We start from the raw sequence: 24,155 nt of genomic DNA, 5'->3' as shown, positions 1-24,155 counted from the left end.
CAAATGTAGTTTATTCAAAAAACATTCTCCTACTTTCTTTTAAAGGTTTTTCAGAGATAAACATGTTTGTGGCATCTTTTCCTTTGTGTACTGTATTACAGCCCTGTTTATGCTCAGGCTGGTGTTGGTGTGGATTGGATTCATCAAAGGTTATTGGAATAGTTCCTGTTTCACAAATTAAGACAAGTGCAAAGGGTTACTCTCTCTGGGAACAGTCAGCTGACTAGGTAGCCATTCTGCAGAAACAGCTGGAGATTGTAGTCTGGATCAAAAAAGGCATGTTTCCTGTCTTTATTTTACTTTTCCTGTTAAAAACATGTCAATAATAATCTTGATGGTTACTGTTTAAAGAAGGGGCAGAATCTGGTTTGGTTATTTTTTTTTTACCTAAAATCTGAAAAGATTGCTTGGACATGTGAATGATGGATGATGTACATGTGGTTCTCTGGGCTGTGCAGTGAAATCTGAGCTAGGATCTCTGACTTGATGCCTGCCTCTTATGCTATTCACACTGTGGAAGAGTGGTGTCCAGACCCCAGACATGACTGGACTCCCTTTTTTATAGGTATTCCATGATGATGACATCATTCCTGGTTGGGAGGGGAAAATTGTGGCCTGGGTGGAAGACGACCATGGGGAGAATTAATCAAGCTTTTAAGTCTTGTTGCTATGGAGACCTGTAACTGACTGCTGAGCTCAAACAATGACCAAAAAGCACGTGTGCTGGAAGGACTCCAAGCTGCCAAAAAAGAAGGCTTCTCTGCAGACAATGGGTAATGGCATGCTGTGTGCACGGATGCTTGGCATCTGACTTTCCATGGCCAAATGCAGACAGTGTTCTGAGACTGAAATGACAGGTCTGTGGGAAAGAAACACCTTGCTTTGTCCTGTCAACTAAACCTTGAAGGCCTTAGTGATGCATTGCTCCCTTCCTCTGCTTCTCCATTCCTGCAATATGTGCTGCAGATTGTGATCTGGGCATTTCAAGTCTGTTTTCTTGTACATGGTATTACATAAATCTGCACTGATGGCAAAAATGTGAAGCTTTGCCTTCATGAGTCAGAAGAAGCCACTAGATTATGTGAGCTGAAAGTTTGACCAGCTTTGGTCCAGGACTTGCACGTGCTGCAGTAGCAGAGTGAACTTTGTGGACATTCCAGACTGACAGTACAGAAATTTGACCTCGGGAGGGAAGACAGTCTTCTGGAGGTTTTATGCATGGTCTAAAGCAAAAATCACCAGCTTGGTGTAAAGCTCCCTTTCTCCCAACCTCAGGCTTCCATTTCCTAGCCCTGCTTTTACCACTTGCTCTTCAAAGGTGTACTTGCTTCTGAGGCCCTCTGGGTTTGCTTTGTTGCCATGGGGACTGTGGTATCTTGGTGCTTGCTTATTTGCTGAAGGATTTTATTTGCAGGGGAGCAGGAATCAGCTGCTTCCCTGAGGTACTTATAACCCCTCTCCTTGTTAAACCTTTTTCCCTGCAGTCCTGCCCTCTCCTCTTTCAGCAAGGCAGACAGTTTGTCACCTCCTGTGCACAGGCATCACTATGTGCTGCTGTCCACTCATTGCCGGGGCCACCAAACACTTATCCACACCAGTAGGATAAACCCCATTGGTTATACCATGAGTTCCCTGGTATGCCTGAAGGGTCAGGAAATAAATGACTGCTTGGGAAAGAAGGAGCCCTGAATCCCTGAGGGTGGGTTTTTCTTTTTGATTTTGTGGGGGTTTTTTGTTTGTTGGTTTTGGCATTGCCTGTCTCTGCCCCTCTGCTGCCAGTCAGCTCTACTTCCAGAGTGCTGGCTGTGATGTGCAGCAGACACTGACTTAGAAGGTCAAAGGACAAGTCCAGGCTTTGCTCATTCTTGGTACATGTTGCCCTTCTGTGGACTACCTGTGTGTCTGTGCTGTGCATGAAGCTGGGAGAGGGTGAACCTGGGTTTACTGTTTTATATTAACATGTCCTTTTGTAAACATGTTCCTGTTCTTGGATTACTTTGTACCAGTTTACATTTGTCTGAGGACTGTGGATATTTTTATACTAGTGCAAGTGCTTTCTGTATATTTCTGCACGCATTATACTGTTGTACTCGTTTTCTAGTGGATGCTGAGATGTTTTGTATGGTCTCTTGTTGACACAACACCGGGCTCATAACTTTATTTTACCATGGAAATCCAACTAGTTACTACTGGGTCTTATATTTTTGCCAGCTTGAACGGGCAGCAAAAATATTATTCTCACTGCTTCATTGTCCAGGAAATAGCTCAAGGCTCTTATGTGGCTCTGTGTCACATTGGCACAACACACATCCTGTTCTGGACAATTTGTTCTGGTGACTTTCTCCTTAGACAGCTGTAGGAAAGTTCATCAGTGAGCAAGTTCATCAATGTGATGCAGAGGGTGAATACCCCTGTTTTGGAAATGAAACAAAGATTTTCTTCCTCCCTAGAAATAGTTTCTCTGCATGATTTCTAGTGGGTTGGTAAAGAGAGCATGGAGTTGTTATACTGAAACCAATTGTATTTGAATTGCAGATTTTTCTCAAGTGTTTCTTCAGGTTTTACTCAATCTTATTTCAGCAAGAGCCATGCACCCAGGCTAGAATTTTATGGATAAAATTAAGACAATTTTCAAGGTCTATATTTGCCAATTTCGTATCCCTCTTTGCTACTCAAAGATGAGCTGTTTAGTTTTGGAGCACTGAAGGCACAGGAGGCTGCTAACATGATCAGAGCTTCTAACAGATAAGGCTTCAATCCAGCCTTATCCATAGCTATCCAGTTTTCCTATGAAGAAAAAAGTTGTTAGCTGATACAGGAGACAGCCTGTTCTTGTTCTTAGATTGGTTGAGATAACTAACCATGGTCACACTTAATATGCTTACTGTCAGCAGAGAGTCAAGGACTGAACCCTATACGGAAACACATGCTCTCCAGAGCAACAACAGGCTATATTTGAGAAGGAGCAAGACTGGACAAAAGGCTTGTTTTTTGAGGCTGGCAGTCATCATGTACCTTTCATCCATGCTAACATCACATATAAGCTAGGACAAAAGACTTTCCCCGAGACAGAACTGATGGCAATGCTCTGTTTTTGGGTTCCTATATGCAGCCTCTCTGTGTGATAGCAAAGGCAGAATTACTGTCACTGAAGCTTGAAGGACTGCTGCCCTGATAAGCTATATCCCATGCACAGTTTGGGTTCATCTTTATGCAGCCTGCTTCAGACTTTTTACCTTTGCATGATTGACAGAAAGGAGTCTGGAGTAGGTACGAAATATTAGGCATGGGGATAAGAGGTATCAGGTGGAAAAGCTGTTGGCTGGATCTTTCTCTCCAATAAAAGCAAAAGACGTTGCTTTTAAATGTTTGGCGCTGCTATAACACTGACTTCAGTGGATTTATTCTGGGGATGTGCTCTTAATATCATACCCAGACTTGTATTTTTCACTGTTTTGAATCTGTTTATTTCTGTCCAACTTTGAAGAAAGTTACTTTCTTATTCATATACTTGCAACTTGCTTATGTAACATACATGCTATGTGTAAAATTATATTTTCATAGAAAATCTGATGTTTGCATTCATCACTTAGGGCAGTTATTCTAAACCTGGTTCTCTAGGGAAGTGAAGCTTTATCTGTACAGCTAAACCAGACGTACCTGATGGGATAAGGCTGGGATTGGTGGACCAAGCTGTTATCTCAATAAAATGGGGTTTGCAAACTGAGTCTGTTCAGTGCTTGCGAAGGGGAAGATGGCTTTAAAATGAGAAGGCAGAAACAGCCATTACAGTACATTCATCACTTGGAGTGCTTCCACTGGTCCTGGAGAAAGCCTTTACTATCGCTTTTCCACTATGTTTTAGGAAAGCATCTGTCTTCTGAGACTTGTGAGATCAGAAGACTTAGAATCACATGCCCTGAAGACCAGGCTCAGAGAGCTAATAAAATTTATATTTATTTTTTAAATTGGCGTGAACAATGAGTGCAGCCACTCTTGAATCAGCAGCAATGACTGTGATGAGATTTTATTGTGTACAGTGCTAGCCAGCTACGCCCTTTGTCTTTTTCGTTCTGACCCCTTGTGAAACGCTGTTGCTTTCAAAGTGTCGAAGTCTGATTAGGGGGCAACCTGTGCTGCTGAACGCTGGGCAGAAGCTATCATCACAACCCCTGCACAGAATAGCCTCTGGATTCGTGTGTCTTCTATACCGAACTGAGATGTTGCTAATCTCTAGGCCACGTGGCAGTGACAAGGAGAATGCAAGAGGCCCTGTGGCGATTTTGGGTGGGGAAATGCACGAAGATACCGTGCACACGTTTGGCTCCAGCCCCGTTTTCTCACTGCTGCGCCAGTCTCCGCACCTGATGTGAGCTGTGAGGCTGCACCGTCTACCCACATCCGAGTGGAAGGGCCGCGGACGCCTTAGGCCGCGCCGGCGTGCACCATTGCGAGTGGGCAGGGACGCGCGTGTGTTCCGAGGGGCCCAAGAAGCCTCCAGCAGCTCTGCCCTCCGCGGGGGAACAGCAGGTCCGGGACGCGCTGCGGCCCCGGGGCAGACGGCGGGGGCCGCAAGGAACAGCCCCCAGGCAGCCCCGCCTGCCTAGGCTGGGCTCCCGCGGCCGCTGCAGCCCCTCCGCGCACTCCCCGGCCGCCCCGCCGCTGCGCAGTGCAGCCCCCGCACCGCCATTACACAGCGATCCCGCCCCGCCGTCTGTCCGCCGCGCTTTACGGCAGCGCGGCAGTGTCGCGCGGGGCTGTGCGGCGCCCTGCCCGGACGGAGGAGGTCACCGAGCGGCGGCAGCGGCGGGGCCGCGGCTCCGGCTCCAGTATGTGGCGGCTGTTGGCGCGGCGCGTAGCCTGGGGCGCGGCGGGAGCTCCTGGTCTGGTGCGGAGCTGCCGAGCGCTCAGTGCTGCTGGGGCCGGCCGCGGCGCGGCGGTGGGGGTCGGGGCTGGGCCGCTGGGTCGCGGCCCAGCGTGGGGCAGCCCCACGCACCGGCGTGGCGGGCTCCTGCTGCCTGCTGCCTGGCCCCAGCTCGTCCCGTGCCGCCGCTGCAGTCTCCCGGCGCACCAGAAGGTGAGAGGATCCCTCCTCGGGTACCATCCCCCCCCCCCGCCCCTGGCCTTCGTGCCCCTGCAGCCACTGGGGACCCTCTCTACCCCCCCGGAGGCAGCCCCGGTGCTTTCTCACTTCGGGTCTTGCTTCCCCTCGCTGGGCAGCTCAGTTTGTCCCAGGGAACTGCAGTTCTGCTCTCCCCACTCCCACAGTTCTCATACCCTTGCCCCCACCCTGCCCCATAGTCCCTTTACCGTCATGGGGTACCATCTGCTTCACCACTAGTCCTTTTCCCTTATACCTTTCTTGGTCAGCCCCATTGCAACACCCCAGTATTGGTTTGCCCTGGGGTCTCACCAGCAGGTTGGAGGCAGTCCTGACCTGCTGGGGATTGGGAGACAGGCTCTCCTTTGAGCCCCTCTGTCCCAGCCTGTGGGTCCTTACTGTCAGGGCTGTCTGGGTTGTAACACTGCCCTGTTCCTCACAGGTGGCCTTGCCAGCTCTGTCCCCGACGATGCAGATGGGCACTATTGCACGTTGGGAAAAGAAGGAGGGTGACAAGATCAGTGAAGGGGAGCTCGTAGCAGAGGTATGCTGGGGATACACACTGGGCTGCATTTCTGACGGGCTGCATGTGCATCCTGGGTTCTGTCCCTGGTTGCCCTCGCTTGAATACAGAACTTGTGTTCAAGATTAGAGATCCCAGCAGATGCTGTTGGGAACAAGTGACTAACAGCCTTTTAAAGGTGATTGCTGCTTTTCTTCTTTCTAAGCAGGAGCAGCACTTAACCTGGTTGAGAACGTACTTTCCTAGAGGTGGTACCACAGGGTGATTTTAACAGCGCTCTGTGCATTGTGACCCTACACTATCAGACTAGAAGGCTCACTGGTCTTTTCTGTTGCCATAATGCTATCCTTTCTATCTCAAAGGTGGAGACAGACAAAGCAACAGTTGGCTTTGAAAGTGTGGAGGAATGCTACTTGGCCAAGATCCTGGTGCCAGAAGGAACAAGAGATGTTCCTATTGGGGCCATAATATGTATCACAGTAGAAAAGTAAGTATTTTGCTAACCCTTGAGTCGAATTTTCTCTCTTGGGGCTTCTTGGGTGCCTTGTGTGAAAGGCTTAGAGACAGTCATCTGGCTGGTTTTGTGGTTCTGTGTTTTCTTCTAGACCTGAATATATTGATGCCTTTAAAAATTATACTCTGGATTCTGCAGCATCTGCCTCCCCTGCAGCCTCAGTGCCTCCTCCTCAAGCTGCAGCTCCTTCACCACCAACTCATCCTTCTCCTCAGGCTCCTGGCAGCTCTTATCCTCCTCATATGCAGGTAAGAGAGCATTGCTGATGTTTTAAGGCTTGTTGCACTCTTTTTCTGTCTTTGGCATTGCTAGCTTCAGGGTATTTTGTCATAAATACTATCTGGAGTGGGAAGTTATTAGGTATAATGGCAGGAGCATGTGCTACTCGAGTGTTGCATGTTTAAAGCAGGTGTTTTGGGAGGTCCCAGAAAGCTGTTTTCAGAAAATTATTTTAGCATCCTAGCTGCTAGTAGAGGAGGGACTTGTCTCTCCAGGATTGTTATACAATCTAGGAAAAACATGCTACATTTGCATTATGAGGACAGTTTTGGTATAAACAGACCTTGTGCTAAGTGTGCATAAACCCCGAAGGGCCTCCTTATATCTCAGAGTAGAACTCAAGTCTGTGATACTCTGATGAATGCATCAGATGTGTTTGTGAGTGACTAATAATGAGTTATATTTGTGGATAATATTTTCACCTTGCTTAGATATTGAAGCGTATATCCACTGCTTTTGTATTTGACCACTTTGAAGCAGGGTATTTCTGCAACATTCCTTTGAAAAACAAAATTTGAAATACTAAACCTCATTCCACAGATGATACATGTGGAAACTGATTTGTCTGAGATGTTACGCAGAGTTAGTAATTGAACAAAGAATTAATTAAAGGCTTATTAATCTGACTTGTGGTTTAGCTACTAAACTTCCTTACTTCCCACTGCTTGCCTTATCTGTCCAGTTCTGCTCTGAAGCTGTACTCATATGTGCTGTGTTTGTTGCACATCAATATGCATGTGCAAACCTACAACATCTTTGAGTGCTTATTGGAAGACAAGTCTGTATAGCTTTTAAAGGGGCCAAATCTGTTTGTCACAAAGTGACTTGCTTCAGTCTTACTTTTAGCCGCGCACATAGCAGCTGCAACACACTCCCGATGTGATGGTGGTAATAATTATTCTGACACATTGATTTCTTGCTTTTTGCTTGCTTGTTTGCTTAGGCCTTGATAAAAGAAGCCAGACTAGCAATATGGCACAGCACTGTGCTTTGCTGTAATGGAGCCATATCTAGGAATACATTGAAAGCCGGCTACTTCTTTAAGTTGGCATCATTTAGTCTGGAGTTAAAACAGTGTTCCTGTTCCTTTTGGATTACCAGAGTCTCATTCTCTTGCTTCATAGGTCACTCTCCCTGCCCTGTCACCTACAATGACAATGGGCACGGTGCAGAGATGGGAGAAGAAGGTCGGGGAGAAACTGAACGAGGGAGACTTACTGGCAGAAATTGAGACAGATAAAGCCACAATAGGTGAGTCAACTCCAAAGCCAAGAAAGGATGAAGTGCCCTTAAAAGGGGAGGAGTCAGAGTAGCTTCTGTGCCAGCTGTTCTCCTAGCTGCTCAGGACGTGAAGCTGTGGGGCAACTAAAACAAATTTTGTTAATTTCTCATTCTGTTGGAGAGCTAAACATTTGCACTCCTAAAAACACTTCTGTGTCTTCATCAGTCCTTCTTAGTAATGTACAGTGCATGGAGATGTTTCCCTACCGGTTGCACTGAAAAGGATTCTCTTGCCTACTGAATACAGCACAGGGCTTTAACTACCAAAGTCTTTGGAAGCAGCATTTAGAGGAACTCTTCAGCTGCGTTAGGCACCAAACCAGTTTTGTTTTTTTTCCCTTACAGGCTTTGAAGTGCAGGAGGAAGGCTACTTGGCAAAAATTTTGGTGCCTGAAGGAACAAGAGATGTGCCATTAGGAACAGCTCTCTGCATCATTGTGGAGAAAGAGTCTGATATTCCAGCCTTTGCTGACTACCAGGACACTGCGGTAACTGACATGAAGGCACAAGCTCCTCCTCCTCCTCCACTAGTAAGGACCATTCTTAGCATGTGAGAGAAGTTATGGGGACCGTTAAGAGGTCTGATCTGAACTGTTCTGCTTGTTCGACAGTGCGAAGCCCTGGCTCCAACAATAATATTTATGATTCTGTGAGTGCAAGGCTTAACACATGTGTTAGTGATAGGTGACCTAATAAGTGATTTCTAGTTTGCCCTCCAAAAACTGGAGCAGACAGTCATTGATTACGATCTCTTCTGCAGCCTGTTGCTGGAGTCGGTTCTGATGCCTCATCCTTGAAAACCGGGAGCATCAGTTACTTATTTCACCTTTTTTGTGTATAGCTCAGTACCTTAGCTGGCCTCCTTCCCAGGAAGTTTCTGATTTAATTTCCAGCACTGGGAAACTTCTCTGAATCTGAAAATTCTTTCAGATTATTTTTGCTGTTCTCTTGACTTGTAATTGGATGATCCTGTTCTCTTACTGTACCTTCAAAGCTTTTGCTGAAACATTCTGAAGCTGATCGTTTTGATTCTTCTGTTAAGGTGGTGGCAACTCCTGCTGCTGCTCCTCCTTCCCAGCCTGCTGTTCCTTCCACTCCAGCAGTCCCCACAGCTGAGCCACCACCCCGGAAAGGAAGGATCCTGATTAGTCCCCTGGCAAAGAAAATGGCAGCAGAAAAAGGAATTGACCTTGCCCAAGTGAAAGGTAGGTTGCCCTTCTGCTTCCTTGCTCTCACTATCAGGTGTCTGTGTCTCTAGGTACATACTTCTCCATTCTTTTCTTTCCTCCCTGTCAGGAACATCCTGACTATGCAGCTGTCCTCATGAGAGGTTAAGTGACTTCTGTCTGTTGAATAAAACTGCTACCTTTAGAAGCAATGCTGTGTTGCAAATAATTGAAATCCTCTTACATTTTTCTTTGACCCTTTTAGGTACTGGACCAGATGGTAGAATCACAAAGAAAGACGTGGAGTCATTTGTTCTTCCAAAGGTTGCTCCAGTGAGTAGGATTGGGATCTGTAGGAATGGATGTTTTATTATAGTGATGGAAGTGCTCTGTAGAAATGCAATTACTGTATAGAACTGTTATTGCTGCATTGATTGGGTTGTGACACTGTGTAGGCTATGGTGACTGTTAGGTTGTAAAGCTTAACATGTCAGAAGTGCAACTCAAGCTTTCTTGCTTTTTTTGTCCCTTTGGTATTTCACTGAGAAAAAAAAATTGTGTGCTCCCAACCCTTTATTTGGTTGCTACATTGTTATGGATTGAGTTAAGCCCAGTCCCAACTGATCTAACATTGCTCAAAAGGGGCAACTAGCATGAAAGCCAGACTTACAAACCAACAGCCTGCTGTCATTGTTGCCACAAACCTGTTCGTATACCGTTGCTTGTCTTTTTATAAGAGATGGTGGAAGTGTTGCTTTGTGTAGTGCTGGAAGGGATGTGGCTGAGTGCAACTGGGGAGTGCCCTCTAGCATACCTCTCTGCTGTACGTAAAGCAACCATCTAGCAGGACTCACTATTCTGGGAGCTTCATAGAAGTGTATATCAGTGTTGCATTTCTAAATCGCTCAAGTACTACGTTTAATAATGGAATATAGGACTTAGAAAGAACGTAGTGGTAGAGGTGAGGGCAGAGAGTAGAAATATCTGCTGCTCTTCAGCAAGAGGCAACTTAGCCTCAGCACTTGTCCCACGTACTGAATTACTCTGTACAATTGATACTTGGATAGTACTGTGAATTACGCTGTCTTTCTCCTGATTGCAGGCTCCAGCTCTAGAGGCAGTTCCTGAAGCTGCTGCAGTTGCAGCAGCACCAGTGGGGACTTTCACAGATATCCCTATCAGCAACATTCGGAGGGTAAAAATATTTTATTCCTTTCTGAGATCATAATTTGCAGTCATGAATTTTCCAAATGATTTATTTTCATCGCTTCTGTTGTGTATCTGCAGGTCATTGCTCAGCGGTTGATGCAGTCTAAACAAACAATACCTCACTACTACCTTTCTGTTGATATAAACATGGGAGAAGTACTGGTGCTAAGGAAAGAACTCAATCAGGTAAAACATTTAGGCATGGTGAGAGTGTGTGTGTGGAGAAAACTGTTCTCTCACAGGTTTGCCCACCCTGCTTTTTGGTGATATGCCATTTTGGCTTGGAAAAAATAGTCTTTTCAGTGCCTTTTCTACCTGTTGTGGATAGGTTCTGGACTGTCTCTGACAGAATGAGACTTTTTACCCAGGTACTGTGCACTGATTTTTGACTTCCCTAAGAGGCCGCTTTGTGCTCTGCTTGGTGTTGTTCAGTTTTTCTGGCGGGAAAGTAGGGCAAAAGGGTATAAAGGTTTTTAAGAGTATAAAAGGTAGAAAATTTAAACACAATAATAATTCTAAGCCAAGTTTGGGAAAAAACAGATGTTAAAAAAGATTGTACATTCTGAAATTATGAAGATGATGTATTCACCTCCTAAATTACCTTGGCATTTCAAATGTTAATGCTTACAAGTAGTGTGATTGTTTTCTAACATTTTCTCTAAACAAGGCTGCATGGCAATGACTATCCAAATTAATTGAGGTAATGTGTAAGAGAGAAACTGACACCTCAAATCTCTTTATTTGCAGGAGGTCTTGGATGACGTTAAGCTTTCTGTCAACGACTTCATAATTAAAGCTTCTGCTTTGGCATGCTTGAAGGTGCCTGAGGCAAATTCTTCATGGATGGACACAGTTATTAGGCAGTAAGTTTATGGTACGGTCGAAGCCAGAAACTTTCTTTGTTCAGTAGAGAGTTCATGGCAAAATAGCAGACCTTCTGCTGGGATTTTGAGGAGGGAGGGGAACAGGTATAATGCAAAGGTTGATGGGTTTTCATTAAAGTGTTAAGAACCTTGCTTCTATGGATAGTGTGCAAGGTGAAATAATTGTTGCAAAATTAATATTTGGAGTTATCTGTTAACTTGCTAGAGTAACTGGCATCTCCTTTGTGTCTTGCAGAAATCACGTAGTGGATGTTAGCGTTGCAGTTAGTACTCCTGCAGGGCTTATAACCCCTATTGTGTTTAATGCGCATATAAAGGGCCTGGCTTCCATTAGTAAAGATGTGGTTTCTTTGGCAGCTAGAGCCCGAGAAGGCAAACTTCAGCCTCACGAATTTCAGGTGAGAAACTCAGATTGCTGTTAAACATCGCTGCCCGTGACTTCCGTTCAGAATGAGCAGAGCCTATTTTGTGATGTTTCAGCCATGTTCATTAATACTCCACGAGATTGCTTTTGTGAATTTGACTATGAATGTGTTTTTCTTGTAGGGTGGTACTTTCACAATTTCCAATTTAGGAATGTATGGGATTAAGAATTTCGCTGCCATAATCAATCCACCTCAAGCCTGCATCCTTGCAGTTGGTTCCTCGGAGAAAAGGCTGGTGCCAGCTGATAATGAGAAAGGGTAAGTATTCATGTGATCCTGCATATACTGAGCTTCTGAATTTAAACTTTGAAATAATGGCTAGTTTTCTAACACTTCCATTAGATTGTCATTTAAAAAAAAAATTAATTGTTGACATACTGCTTTCAGTACCTTCTGAGTAAGTACAGTGAAATCTTGTATAAAAGGGTCATGCAGGCATTAAGGAGAAATGTAGTGACTAATGAATGATCTGCCATACATTTATTCTTGCAACTTCTTTGCAAGTTCAAGAAAGGCTGTTGCTTTCTTTGAGGGGTAAGGTTAAGCTGTAGAAAGGAGTCTGGGGTCCGCAATAGTTAGGCATCTGTTCCTCTTAAATAACTTACTTAAATTTGCATTTAAGGAAAACCTGAGGGATGGATGATGATTCAAGCTTCCTGTATATAATATCGCCTTGCTTGGAGCTTGAACTAGCATAGACCCAGGAGAATGTTTAAGATTATTTAAAGTTCTTAAGAGTCCTAGGTATCTGTTGCTGACACATGGAGAAACTGGAGGTTACTGGGTAAAATGGCTCTTATACTTTGGTTGTGTGGGGCCGTTCTTGTGATACAAAGATGGGCTTCCTGTCCTAAAGGGAACATACAAATGTGTTTATTAATTGTAGAAAAGGAATGAATATGATCTGGTCTCCAATGTGATCTTTTTTAGAAGTCCTCAGGGAGAAACATCTGTTACCAAGCACCAAATGCTATTAACCTTTTTCTTTCAGATTTGATGTGGCCAGTGTGATGTCTGTTACACTTAGCTGTGACCATCGTGTTGTAGACGGAGCAGTTGGAGCACAGTGGCTTGCTGAATTCAAGAATTTCCTTGAAAAGCCAGTAACCATGCTGCTATAACTTAACCATGGAAGCAAAATTTTCCTGGGTCACACTGTTTTGTTTTAAACAAGCTGTTTAGACTTTAGTGTTCCGACTTATTAAAAAAGTTCCTTTTTTATTTTAATTATGTATTATATTACCTGGTAATGTTATTACCAGTCTGTACAGAAAAAGTTTGCAAAAGTGCTTTTCAGAGCAATATTACAGCTATACTGTATTTTTATACAGTTAGTTAACTTGCAAACTCTTCCAAAACAGAGTTAAGCATCCCAGATCTAAAAATGATCCAGGCAGTATGCATACTGCCATCTGCTACTAAACTAGGGTGAACAGGAGGGTGCATACCAAGCAATTTCAGGACCTCAGTGTTCTCAGAAATTTGAATTACAAACATCTCTTGACAGGAGTTCAGATGAGATGGCAACTGAGATGTACACGTTAGTAGAAGGTGAATTCCCTTACTAACCTGTTCTCCTGCTGGGGTGGTTGAGCGTGACAGATGCACGAAGGGACTGAAGCGCCTGGGAATAGTTTCTCAAAGGCCAAGTGCTAGCATTCCAAATCTCTCTTGGAATTTGGCACTGGTCTGGACCTTCTCAGCTATGTGATCCCTTTTGAGCACTTTAAAGTAAGATGAAAGAGCACTGATATCTGTGGGGTCACAGCTCTTGGATACCACTGGGAACGTGCTGTCTTCTCATGGACTTTCATTTACAAGTGCTTTTTGTATGAAAACACTTTAATTGCTATTACTCTTGCTAAGTTAGTATCAGACTGTGATGCCATGGAAGTAATTGTTTTGCAGAATGTTCAAGAGAATCTGTGTGTTGGAACCCAATATAGGCAAATCACACATGCTAATAATCCCATCAGTGGATATTAATCATGTGATGACTCGAATGTTTGGAATTTTTTTTCAGACATTCTAACATAGGAAGCTCTGAGTTAGTCACTGGTACTGCAGTTCTTCCTGATTGTCTATGTTGTCCCAGCCTCAGTAAGCTGCGGAATATGCTATCCATGTATATATTGTATGTAAAATGCTTCAATAGTTTGTTGGATTTGTGTCCAGTTACCCCAGTCATTGCATCCTGAAAGGGGTGCAGTGCTGAACATACTTAAATTCCACTTTCCACATGGAAATATTAATGTAAAAAGGATGACTGTGCAGTAATGACAAAGTGACCAGGAGAACTAAATGGTGGGGGCAAAATTTAAAAAAAAAAGAAAAAGTTAAAGCTGATCCGTTATTCTGTATATTGCATTATGTACTGTCTCCTGTAAAGTTCTACAAAATTCACTGAAGATAGTGAAAGAAAATACTGTGGAAATTAAATATTTTTGTGAGAACTATTTAGTGTGTGGTTGCTGTGGTACCTGGTTTTCATGCCTGGCTTAGGCAAAAGACTGCATTAAGGTTTTGGGGGCTCTTTAATGATCTAAAATATCTTGGTTCCAGACTTGCTCTAGTGAACCTACATTCTATTAAATGTTTGAAATTGACAGCTACTAAAACATGTTCCAGTGCTTCTCTCTTCAGTCGTATGTGGCTTACTGTACTGCTATAGCACAATCAGAGCTGGTTAGCCTTTCAGTCTGATAGTGAAACTCATGCTATTAACCTTAAATTGTAATCACAAATTATTCAGAATAATACGTGCTTTATTACCATCATGCAGCAGTGAACTTTAATCTTCTTGGCTCCCTTGCTGCAATGTTCACCAGAACTTCAAATTCCTGCTACAGAGATCTTTCACTTTCCTCCTGCACTTGGAACACTAAATAGTTTATCCTATGGAAACGCTTTCTGAATGACTGTCAGACTCTGGAACACTTGCAGCTCAAAAAGTCCTATGCAGTCCGTGTGCTTGGCATGCTGATAGTGACTTCTGGCACTGCTTGCATCCTGCAACAGGTCAGCTCAGCTCATGCAGTGATAGAATTTCAACTTGAAATTGCAACTATAACCACTGAACAGTATTTCAATGCAGCCTTCTAAGTTGCTTTGAAACAAAGAATGGGAAAAGCTAGGAGTTACTGCTCTTTTGTAAGCCTGTACTGTACAGTTGCAGCTCAAAACCAATTTGTCTGTTTCCATTTCTGATCTGATGAATATCAGTACAGAAACATGGCTGCAGTGCAAATGTGTCATAGAAGCTGTACGAATGACATATTATCAAATCAGTCTTGAAACTAACATCACTTAAACTTTTCTTTGTCCCTTTCGCAAGTAATTCTAATAATGCTTAGTAATCCTTGAAGTTGTTTTCTGTTGCTTTGTATTACTTGGTAGTTTGTGTATTAGTGTAAACTAATGCAGATAGTTTTCCTAGTTGAAGTGATCCAAGATTGGTTTTGGTTGCTAGCTTCGCACTATGCGTCCCTGAGCTTTGAATCTCTGTATGCTGTTTTGAACAGTACAGGATAGGTCTATTGGCTTATGGTCTCATTCAGAGATTACCAAACTGGTGAGAAGTGAGGTCAAGCATATGCAGTGACTAAAAAGACTATAAAGTCTATTGCAGTTAACATCAGCAAGGATTGTCTAAAGAGAACAGCAGCAGCATGCAGGGCAACTTGTAGAACTGTATATGACACATTTCTGCTGGTTGTTCCAGAATTAAATACACAAGAGCTGCTCTAGGCATGTGAATCCAGTAATCAATTTATTTAGCACAAAGGCTTCACAATTGTTATTGCTGTACTTTAAGGCAAAATGAAAGCATGTATGCATTTATGGTTCTTTGCTACAGGTGTTAACATATTCAAGGAGTACTTCAATATTTACAATCTTTACTTATTTTTTTCCTAAGTTTGGTGGTAGTAGTATTCCTCCAGACTTCCTTTTCTACATGTATCTTCTAAAGGCATTTGAGGTATTCACCCCTGAAGATTAGGAGGTCAATAAAAAAACCCCTCATCACGATTTAAAAGTTAGGATACTCATTCTGGGCTTTTGTTTTGTTCTGTCATCTGTGACCATGAACTGGACAGAATGCAGTCTTCACGGATCTGTCTTGGCAACTGGCACTGTGATAAACAATACCCGTTTTCCTTTGTTAAATACTGCTGTAGTTGTTTCTTCATCTACCAATTCTGGCAGATCTAGTTGCAATTTGTATTTTTCAGGGACTTCAATGATTATGTCATCCTAAACCAAGAAATTTAAAATACTTGATTAACTATTTGATAATGAATTAGCAGTGATCATTTCTAGGAATTGGACACAAGACAGAAAACAAAGTTATTCTTTCTGCTATCTTACCTTTGAAATTTGCAGATCACACTCAGAAACAGAGCTAACCTTAGGCAATTCAATTTTTAGTTCAATTTTGATTGGTTTCTTGTTTGCATCCTTCACGGTGATCATTTCATAGCCAGGGGTACTCAGCTTCTCTGACATTTCGGTACTGTTAATTTCCTCTATCAGATGCATTGTAGACTGTGTCACACTTTCTTCCTTCAGCAGCACAGGAGCGTTGCTGTAATTCTCAGCTTCCATAGTGTGTAGCAGCTGAGCAAGTGTCAGTTCTTTCAAGAAAAATAATTTTTTTCACACGTACCACTCAGCTAAAGAACTGTAATGTTACGCCACTTGAAAAATATATCACGAAAGTTTTAACTAATTAATTGTAATTTGCAATTTTGTCAGCTAAAGACTGTTACTTGCAGTTTCTCCTTCGACCATGATTTGGTTTTATTGCCAATGGGTTAAAAGTTGTTTTCGGACTAATAGTTAACTACTATTCAGGTTAGAGCAAAAGAAACTTGGCACCTCAAGGGATCAAACCCTAGCAGAGTTCCCATGTCTACTGGATATAGGAAAAAGGGAATCTGCTGTTCCAGTGTCATGGAAACTATCATGTTTCTCAGTTGTAAAACACCAGAGATGAATGCAGATAGGCCAGCAGGGTTAAACTAATGTCTGGTATGAATACCGCTGCCTTATTCTGAATTCTTAGAAGTGTTTGGTTTATGCTTACGGCAAGAATTGGGGTTAGAGAGATGAGGCTTAAGTAAACTTGTTGGAGAATCTGACAGGCCCTCAAAGAAAAGTGACAGCAGATCTCTACGTACCCTTCTTTCTGTTCAGACTGAGATGTGGAGTTGGCATCTGCCTGCCGTTCAGACGTTGCTGCATCATTTCCAGGCTTCCTTTCAATTTGAATGATTCAATGGTGTACAAATAAGAAAGAATAAGGTTGTATCGTTCCTCAACGAATTTAAGTGTCAAATGGATCAAATGCTCCATTTTTTCTGGGTTTTCTTCTCCCCTCTGAAGAACATCTGGGTTATATGCAATATCTATAATGCTGTAAACGTCTATAAAAAATAAGTTACGTGTCAGAATTATTGCAGTGATACCATCTGCTCATATTGCTTATAATCACTTGACTTAAAGGCAAAGGAAATAGATTTGTGGCTTCTGGGCAGAAAGCTAATTGTGTCAAGCTCATCTCGAGGTGACAGCTCTCCCTGTGCTGATCCGGCAGTCTGCATGTTCAGGGAGAAGCATGGGACCGCGATTCAAGTCAACATATGTGGTCAAAGAGATTCCTAGTGCACAAGGACTTTTCAGGATTTAGATGTGTACAATTTTTGTGTTTCTCCAGTTCTTTTCAAAAAGGAAGGACGCATTTGGAGTCCCTGATGAGATAAGGCCTGTCTCGTCCTCGCCTTGCCGCCCCCACCCCGAGCCAAGAGTTGGCCGCGGCACCACCCTGTCACAGCGAGAGTCTGCGTGCCTTTGCCACGCAGCGCACGCCTGCAGAAAGAAATGCATCCGGGGCGAGGCGCGACTCCCTCGGGACGTACCTCCCTCGCCAGAGACCTCTTCTAGCGGCCCCGCGCTGACAGGCGTGGGGTCCGTGGGAGCCTTGGGCGCCGGGACCCTTTTCCAGCTGCAGACGTTGATGAACAGCGGCCCCTCGGCAACGCCCTGCGAGAGACCGAGCCGCAGCTGAGCGCCCCGCCCGCGCCGTCCCCCTCTGGCCCCGCAGTCGCCCTCGGCCCCGGCTCCCTGCGCCCGGGCGGGAGGCCAAGCCCCAAACGTCGCGCACCCACCGCGGGGCGGGCCCGCAGGCACAGGCGAGGCTCCGGCGAGGTGCAGAGCCGCTCGGCCTCGGCGCGCTGCTGCCGCAGGAGCCGGCGGTAGGCCTGGGGCTCGTTCTCCGCCATGTCGTCCAGCAGCGACCAGAGCTGCGCGGCCCGCGCCAGCGCCGCGCCCGCCATCGCTACCGCCGTCGCGTAGCGACGGCAGCCGGAAGCGCCGCCGCTCTGCGGGTCCCTCCGCCTTCCCCGTCCGCTTCCTGCTTCTGTGCGTTCCGGCCCCCCAATCATCCTCGCCCCGCGCCCGCCAGCCCCGCGGCGGAGCTGGACGCTGCCCGCCTGTCCCCGTAGCCGCCGTCGGGCCGTTCCGCCCCGCGGTCGCTGCGGCTCGGGGCCCAGCGCGGCCCAGAGCTCCGGCGTGCGCTGCCCGGTGGAGGCACTTCACGGGGACCACTTCCGGTCGGAAGCCGAGAGCAGGCCCGGGCTCTCCTGTCCCTTCCTGTCTGCGGTCGCGGGGCGCCCCGGTGAGCGGCCCCCGGCCGGCCCAGAGGTGCCGGCGGGGCCGGCGTCCGCGAGGCTGTGTAGGGCGAGAGGATGTCCCGGGTGCCGGTGGGGAAGGTGCTGCTGCGGAACGTCATCCGGCACACGGGCGCGCACAACAAGGTACGGCCGCGGGCCGTGGGCGCTGCCGGCCTCGGCAGCCCCGCGTCCTCCCTCGCTGCGGTGGCTCCTCCGCCTGGCTCTGCCCCGTGCCCGCTTCTGCAGACAGCTTTTGTCGGCCGGTCCGAGCGGAGACGTCCTGGGCATCAACTGGGTGCTGCCATGCGCCGTAAACGGGGCCCGGGGCTGGTGGTTCCTCCCCGGTGGTGCGGGGCCGCCGGCAGCGCGGGGCGGGGGCGGGCGGAGTGCCCGAGTTGTGAGCGGGCAGGGGGGAGAGCGGGTGCCTTTTTCGGAGACGAAAGGCGCTTGTTGAAATCGGCTGTGTAAACTTCGTTTACTCACTGTCAGCTTAACTCCGTTTTTCTTGAGTTCTCGGCCTGGCGAGGGAATGTGTACATATATTTAACGATAAAACTTGCCCTATGAAAAACGTGTTCTCAGGACTTTCATGAAAATTACAGTTTGCCTTTTCAAAAGTAGCAAACCTTTAAGTGTTGTTTGATGGTTTTGGTTTTTTTTTCCTGTTGTATGTACTTTTAATTGCATCAAAAAATTTGAACTTGTGTTAATGTGCCCAGGCAGTATTTTAGTGCAAGATTAAGAATCTCCATTAACGTTAGCAATCTAATTAATTCTTGACATAATTCAGCAGGTCCAACTCATTTATTTCAGATGTTTATAAAATCGCTAATTTACAGTCAGCGTCCATAAACATAAATCTGTGCCAGACCACTCAGTATTTCCATGATGTGTTTTTTCAGCCTGTAGTGTAAGTTCTCATTTTGGTTCAGTCCTTCCAGATGACATTTGTATACTGAATTCTCTAACAGTACATATGTTTGAGATGGCAATGAGTGACAAGGCAGGGTAGTCAGAACAGCTGATATAGCAAAATCAGGTAAAGCCACCACTTCTGGTGCTGTTATCCATAAGTGGTTTGTTAGAGTATTGACATTAAGAGATTCTCCTTGGGGTTAACTTGGTTGTAGCTAGAAATAATAATCTGTTTCAGAATGGTAGGAAAGCTTGCTGTGAATTTTGTTAGCAGGAGTGCTGAACTGGAGCTGATGTTACATGCTACATGTCTGTAATTTTTCCTAAAGTGACACTTGTTTACTTTCTGTGACTTTCAGATTCAGGAAGAGACAGAAATGTGGAAAATAAGGGAGTGGGAGAAGCAGACAGAAGAGACTTACTGGAAAAGGCAAAGCAGAATGCTGTCGAATGCCTCCAGGTGGGTTTTAGTTGTGTGGAGGAGATAATTGTCTTGATTTACTTCCTGAACCCTTTTGTGTTATAATACTTTGAGAGTATTCTGTGATGACTATGTGTTTACAATATATGAAGACTACATAGATGACAGATAAATTTGTTTTCTCCTTAATGAGTCCCTGGAAAGAGTTCAGACCTGTGCTTAAGTCTGACCTTTTATCTCTGCATCTGTATGTATAGTCTTCAACACACAACATTAGGTAGGCTGGGCTCTCTGAAGCAATGCACATAGGAAGCACGTAAGTAATATGTCCGAATGTTGTCAGGAAAATCTAATGTATTGCCATTTAGGTTAGTGGTAAATAAAACTGTTGTAGTGTGGGTCCTGCACTATTATAAGACACCAGTATTGACCGCTGCTTGTGTGGTGTCTGTTACACCATTCTGACATGCCTGAGGATCTCACAAGCTACGTGAAAACAAGCTGGGTTTGGGGGGGAGGGGGCTTACTACTATCAGGAGTTTTCAGAAGCGTGAATGTTGCAGGAAGTGGTTTTAGTGTCTCAGGGGAGAACACCTTTCAGACTTGCGGTAAGTGCACAGCTGCTGCTTGGCTCAGGAAGTGCAGCATTTGAAGTGAGAAACAAAACTAGAGCCACAGGCATGTGAGATCACTCAAAAGCATTGGTGCTTTGTGTGGATTTTGGGTCATAGTCCTGGTACATGATCAAACTGCGATTCCAGTAAGTCAGTTCTTCAGTTTCCACTTTGCTGCTTTTACTAGCCTGTGTCTCACTACATATTGTTAGTCTGCTCCTGCAGAGTATTCTAGAGGAAGAGAACTGTGTTTGTTGTGATAGGCAAGATAACCCCTTCCTCTAATTTTGCATCGTGAACATCTCTGTCAAGAATTTTGCTGTGCACAGAGGGCCATAGTAAATTTTGAAAATCAGTGTTAGCTACTGAACTGGTTTTGTGAGAGCTGTTAATGAGTGACTGTCTGTTAAAATGATAGCTGGTCTTCTTGCATAGATGGACATCCAAGACTTGCTGGATTTTTGCTCTTTTTGCTGGACTAACCCTTTGCTTAGAAAGTTTCTCCATCAGACCTGTCAGTTGAAGGACAACTGTTCTCTTTCTGCAGCAGTCGGATGCGCAGTGATGGCTTTGATGAGGAGGGCCACAGGGCTGACTGGAAAACAAAGAACTCTCAATTTCTTGATCCAGTTGAAGATGATCTCCTTAGGGCCCGATCCTGGAATAAAAAGCTGTATGAGTGTGAAGCCAACATGCCAGACAGGTCTGTGGGGGAATTAATGTTCTGTGATTATAACTGTAATTAAACACCTTTCTGGAGTCTTGTACCAAAAAGTTAGTACATTTCTCTTTTCAGTAGGTTCTCCTATAAAACAATGCTTGATCTCATTTTGGGAATGAATAAGTAACATGCATGAACTTCTGCAGTGTCACAGAATACCTAATTTGAGTTCATCTGCAGAGTTCTGAAGTCAGAGTAAGCAGCAAAAGCTCAGCCCTAAGCTTAGCAACTAAGCTTAGTATTTAATACTTTGCCCAGGGAACTTAAAAAATCTCTAGAAACGCAAGTTTGTGCTGTCCAGGGTTATTTTAAAGAAATTTGGGCTGTAGTTTTCCCTAATTATGGAAAAGAGACTGAGAACATAAGGTGTATTTAAGTAGTACCAGCCAAATTAGTTGTATTTCCTTCCTTCTTTGTTGGGAAGATTTTGATATCCCGTCTTCTTTGCTATTTAAACTCACATTCATTCTGCGGCTCTGTCTCTTCAGAATTGTATTTTTTCCTTAAAGACCTTGTCTGTTTTTAATAGATGGTTCTGTTTTATTACAGATGGGGTCACAGTGGCTATAAAGAGTTGTACCCTGAAGAATTTGATATGGATAGGTAAGGCAAGCAGGCTTACTAATGTATCCAGAATCTTACTTCTGTTAGGTTATGAAGGGACTTTTACAGACTGAGTTTTAAATTTTGAATATAGATCAGCCTGGAATGTAAAGCAGCACTGTTTAGTTACAGACACCCACTGAAAAAATTCTAGTCCATTAACGTGGTTCCCCCTTGTCTGAGTCTTAGGAGGGGATTGCATCTTTTATAGTAATTAGACATTCAGCTTTAGCTTGAGTTACTAAAATGCTATGAATCTGGAAGGTCTGTCTGGGTCAACAAAGAGCCAGAGTAGTAGGCTGAATCCAAATCAGCTCAGTATACACCCTCTCAAATATCAGCTCCAGGTTTTCCCTTCCATTATAGTGTACCGGTATTTTCTGTGTTTCTCCTTATTTGGAGAATATATATTCTTGCAGTGTCCTGAAGAGTGGAGACTGAACTGTAAAATAAGATCTTAGACAGAATTAATAATTTTTAAACTACACCTAACAGAATTTGTCAAGTACAATATTTGTCAGGCTTACAGATTTGAAGTAACCTGCTATAAGTGAGTTTTCATCACTCAGTGGCTTTCAGTACATATTCTCCTTGGTTCTGGCTCACATATCTTGAACAGGGTTATTAGTAAGGTGTGGACCCAAGCTGTTAATAAACTCTTGAAACAATAATGCAGCTACCACATCTGAATTCATGGGCTTGCTTAAAACTTTGAGACAGAAAAGGTTTGACTGCTATGTGCCTGCCTGTCTGCTTCATTTTGGTCATCCGTTGTTGTTTTTACAGTGACCAGCAAGGAGGAGATGAACAAAACACTATCAATGGGAAGAAGAAATCTCATCTGGAAAAGCAAACTGCTCATGAGTCGCACAAGCGGAAAAAAACAAAGAAGTCGCACAAGAAGAAGCAAAAAAAGCGATCACACAAAAAGCGAAAGAAAAAGGAGCAGGGGAAAACATCTTCAGATTCCTCCCGGGAGAGCGAGTGCTCAGAAGAGGATACTTCGAGCACCCGGAAAGGGAAACACAAGCGCAAGAAAAAGACTAGGAGAGTGCCTGCCAAGGAACCTACCTCTTCTTCTGGGCAGGAAAGTGACTTTTCTCATGCAAGCAACTCAACCACCAGCAGCTCTGAGGACAGTGCATCTGAGGAGAAAAAAGAGAAACGGCCCCCAAAAAAGAGAAAGAAACGTCACAATTCTGTGTCAGAGAGACACAGTGAAGTACCAGAGAAGAGGAGTAAGAGGAAGAACTGGAAAGTGGCCACTGATGAAAAATCGGAGGAGAGCTCAGATGAGGACTGATGAGTCTAGGCCACAGCTCAAACAATAAGGTAGAGGACAGAGCCAGGTATTTTTCTTTCAGCACTGCCCCTAGGTACGACTTGTTTCAACACTGTGGTTTATATGCATCCTGCCAGCCCACAGGGGAGAAACTGAGCCTTGGCAGCCTGCAGTAGGTGCCCCCCTTGTTTTTCATTGACTTGGCATTCCGAAATCGAGGGGAGCGGCTGCCTGTCTCACAGGTTGGCTAGTCCTGCCGACTTCAGATTCTTTTTCTGTGAGCAGGTTGGCCTCTGATGCACGAAAATGTCATAGGCTGTCTGCAGGGGGAAAACAGGCATGTTTGCACCAGTTTTATTTTTTTTTAAATTAAGTTCTAACAGATTGCTTTTTTGGGTTACCAAATCAATGACCAAGACTTGCAATAGGAGAGGGGAGAGACAAAAAGTCTGATAACAGAGGAAGCATCACTGGATTTAACCCTACGGTAGCTTTGTCTTCCCATCCTCCAAAAAAAGCAGACCTGTGTGGCGGCATACACATGGTCAGCTGGACGCAGAAGGGAGCATGAGGGAATACTCTTATTCCAGCTCAAGGTGCAGTGACTCCTTCCATAATGATGAAGACAAGACACCAATGTGTTTGCTTATTTTAGACTTCTCTCCAAATCCTGGCATGGGCTGGCCGTTGTGTCTACCTTTCTTTCATTCTCTTTAGGGGCAGGCTGAAACCATTTGTGCTGACAGAGAAGCCTTGGTGGGTGTTGTGTTCTGTCTCTGGTCTGCCCAATGTGTTACTGGAGAAATTGGTACTGGGCTGTTCTCCCTGCTGTTGAACAGCCAAGCCTTTTAACAAAATAAATAAATCCAGACATGTTCGATGCTTTTGTCATTGTTTTGGAGTAAAGCCCAGGGACAGAGCACAGGCCTGAGAAGTCTAGGTGGTCCTTGTGTTCTCCCTTCCTTGTGTTCTCCCTGTGCCATGTGTTTCTGCCTGATCAGACCAGGTGGCTGTGGAGGGCTTAGGGGACATGAAGTAAGGGAGGCTGGAGTGGAGAGTAACCACTGGGGAAATGTACTGCGTGGAGGTAAATATTGTGTGTCGGTGACCGAGCAGGGCTCCAGCTTTAGTCTACACCCGAACAAGTACAAAACACTCTCAGGCCCGCTAGGTCCTCTTTCCAAAGTCCTGCTTACTGTCCCTCTTTTCACTCCAAGTGAAAAGGCACCCTCGGCGTGCCCTTGCCTGCTGACTAATGCAGAAGGCTTGCAGAAAGCAGTGCTGCAGACTCAGCTTGCTTTCAGCTGCTTGCTCTTTTATTGCAGCCGCTTCTCTGCTGGTCAGTCATGCAATAATGATGCAACTGCTTTACGTACACCCCAGGAAACTGTCAAGAAGTCTTTATTCTGTATAGCTCCCCTCGTACAAAGATTTTTCAGTACCAAACGTGCAGGTGAGGAGCGCCTGGATCCGCTGTGGCCACTGTTGTGGATTTTAAGACACGCCCGAGCATCTCCTACGAAGCAGCGCTCCAGCTGTCCGCGCA

At 44.9% G+C, this 24,155-nt stretch overlaps 4 protein-coding genes across 8 annotated transcripts in view; 3 read left to right on the top strand and 1 right to left on the bottom strand.

The window, feature by feature from the left end:
• DIXDC1 (DIX domain containing 1) overlaps positions 1 to 3,709 on the top strand; it is a 44,766-nt gene extending 41,057 nt beyond the window's left edge. For all 5 annotated transcript variants that reach the window (XM_075442539.1, XM_075442540.1, XM_075442537.1 and 2 more), the window contains one exon: positions 566 to 3,709. In XM_075442539.1, the coding sequence (XP_075298654.1) occupies positions 566 to 646 (81 nt within the window). In that variant the 3' untranslated portion in view covers positions 647 to 3,709. The remainder of the gene's footprint in view (positions 1 to 565) is intronic.
• Positions 3,710 to 4,758: 1,049 nt separating this feature from the next.
• On the top strand, positions 4,759 to 13,838 carry DLAT (dihydrolipoamide S-acetyltransferase). Its single transcript, XM_075442289.1, has 14 exons — positions 4,759 to 5,077; positions 5,544 to 5,645; positions 5,987 to 6,111; positions 6,230 to 6,386; positions 7,542 to 7,668; positions 8,044 to 8,228; positions 8,741 to 8,903; positions 9,130 to 9,197; positions 9,967 to 10,059; positions 10,152 to 10,259; positions 10,821 to 10,936; positions 11,193 to 11,355; positions 11,504 to 11,640; positions 12,374 to 13,838. Exons 1-14 carry the CDS (start codon positions 4,832 to 4,834, stop codon positions 12,501 to 12,503), a joined length of 1,920 nt encoding a protein of 639 aa, XP_075298404.1. The 5' UTR covers positions 4,759 to 4,831; the 3' UTR covers positions 12,504 to 13,838.
• Positions 13,839 to 15,134: 1,296 nt separating this feature from the next.
• PIH1D2 (PIH1 domain containing 2) lies at positions 15,135 to 17,894 on the bottom strand. Its single transcript, XM_075442290.1, has 5 exons — positions 17,550 to 17,894; positions 17,301 to 17,424; positions 16,563 to 16,808; positions 15,751 to 16,016; positions 15,135 to 15,636 (listed from the first exon to the last, which is right to left on the bottom strand). The coding sequence occupies exons 1-5, from the start codon at positions 17,823 to 17,825 to the stop codon at positions 15,490 to 15,492; spliced, it is 1,059 nt and encodes a 352-aa protein (XP_075298405.1). The 5' UTR covers positions 17,826 to 17,894; the 3' UTR covers positions 15,135 to 15,489.
• Positions 17,895 to 17,977: 83 nt separating this feature from the next.
• NKAPD1 (NKAP domain containing 1) lies at positions 17,978 to 23,487 on the top strand. Its single transcript, XM_075442291.1, has 5 exons — positions 17,978 to 18,197; positions 19,328 to 19,428; positions 20,551 to 20,706; positions 21,274 to 21,327; positions 22,114 to 23,487. Exons 1-5 carry the CDS (start codon positions 18,129 to 18,131, stop codon positions 22,628 to 22,630), a joined length of 897 nt encoding a protein of 298 aa, XP_075298406.1. The 5' UTR covers positions 17,978 to 18,128; the 3' UTR covers positions 22,631 to 23,487.
• The last annotated feature ends 668 nt before the right edge of the window (positions 23,488 to 24,155 follow it).

The sequence above is a fragment of the Opisthocomus hoazin genome, chromosome 24 (genome assembly GCF_030867145.1).
Source record: "Opisthocomus hoazin isolate bOpiHoa1 chromosome 24, bOpiHoa1.hap1, whole genome shotgun sequence".
NCBI lineage: Eukaryota > Metazoa > Chordata > Aves > Opisthocomiformes > Opisthocomidae > Opisthocomus > Opisthocomus hoazin.
The sequence above is the reverse complement of the archived record's forward strand: the minus strand, read 5'-3'. Positions and strand labels throughout refer to the sequence as shown.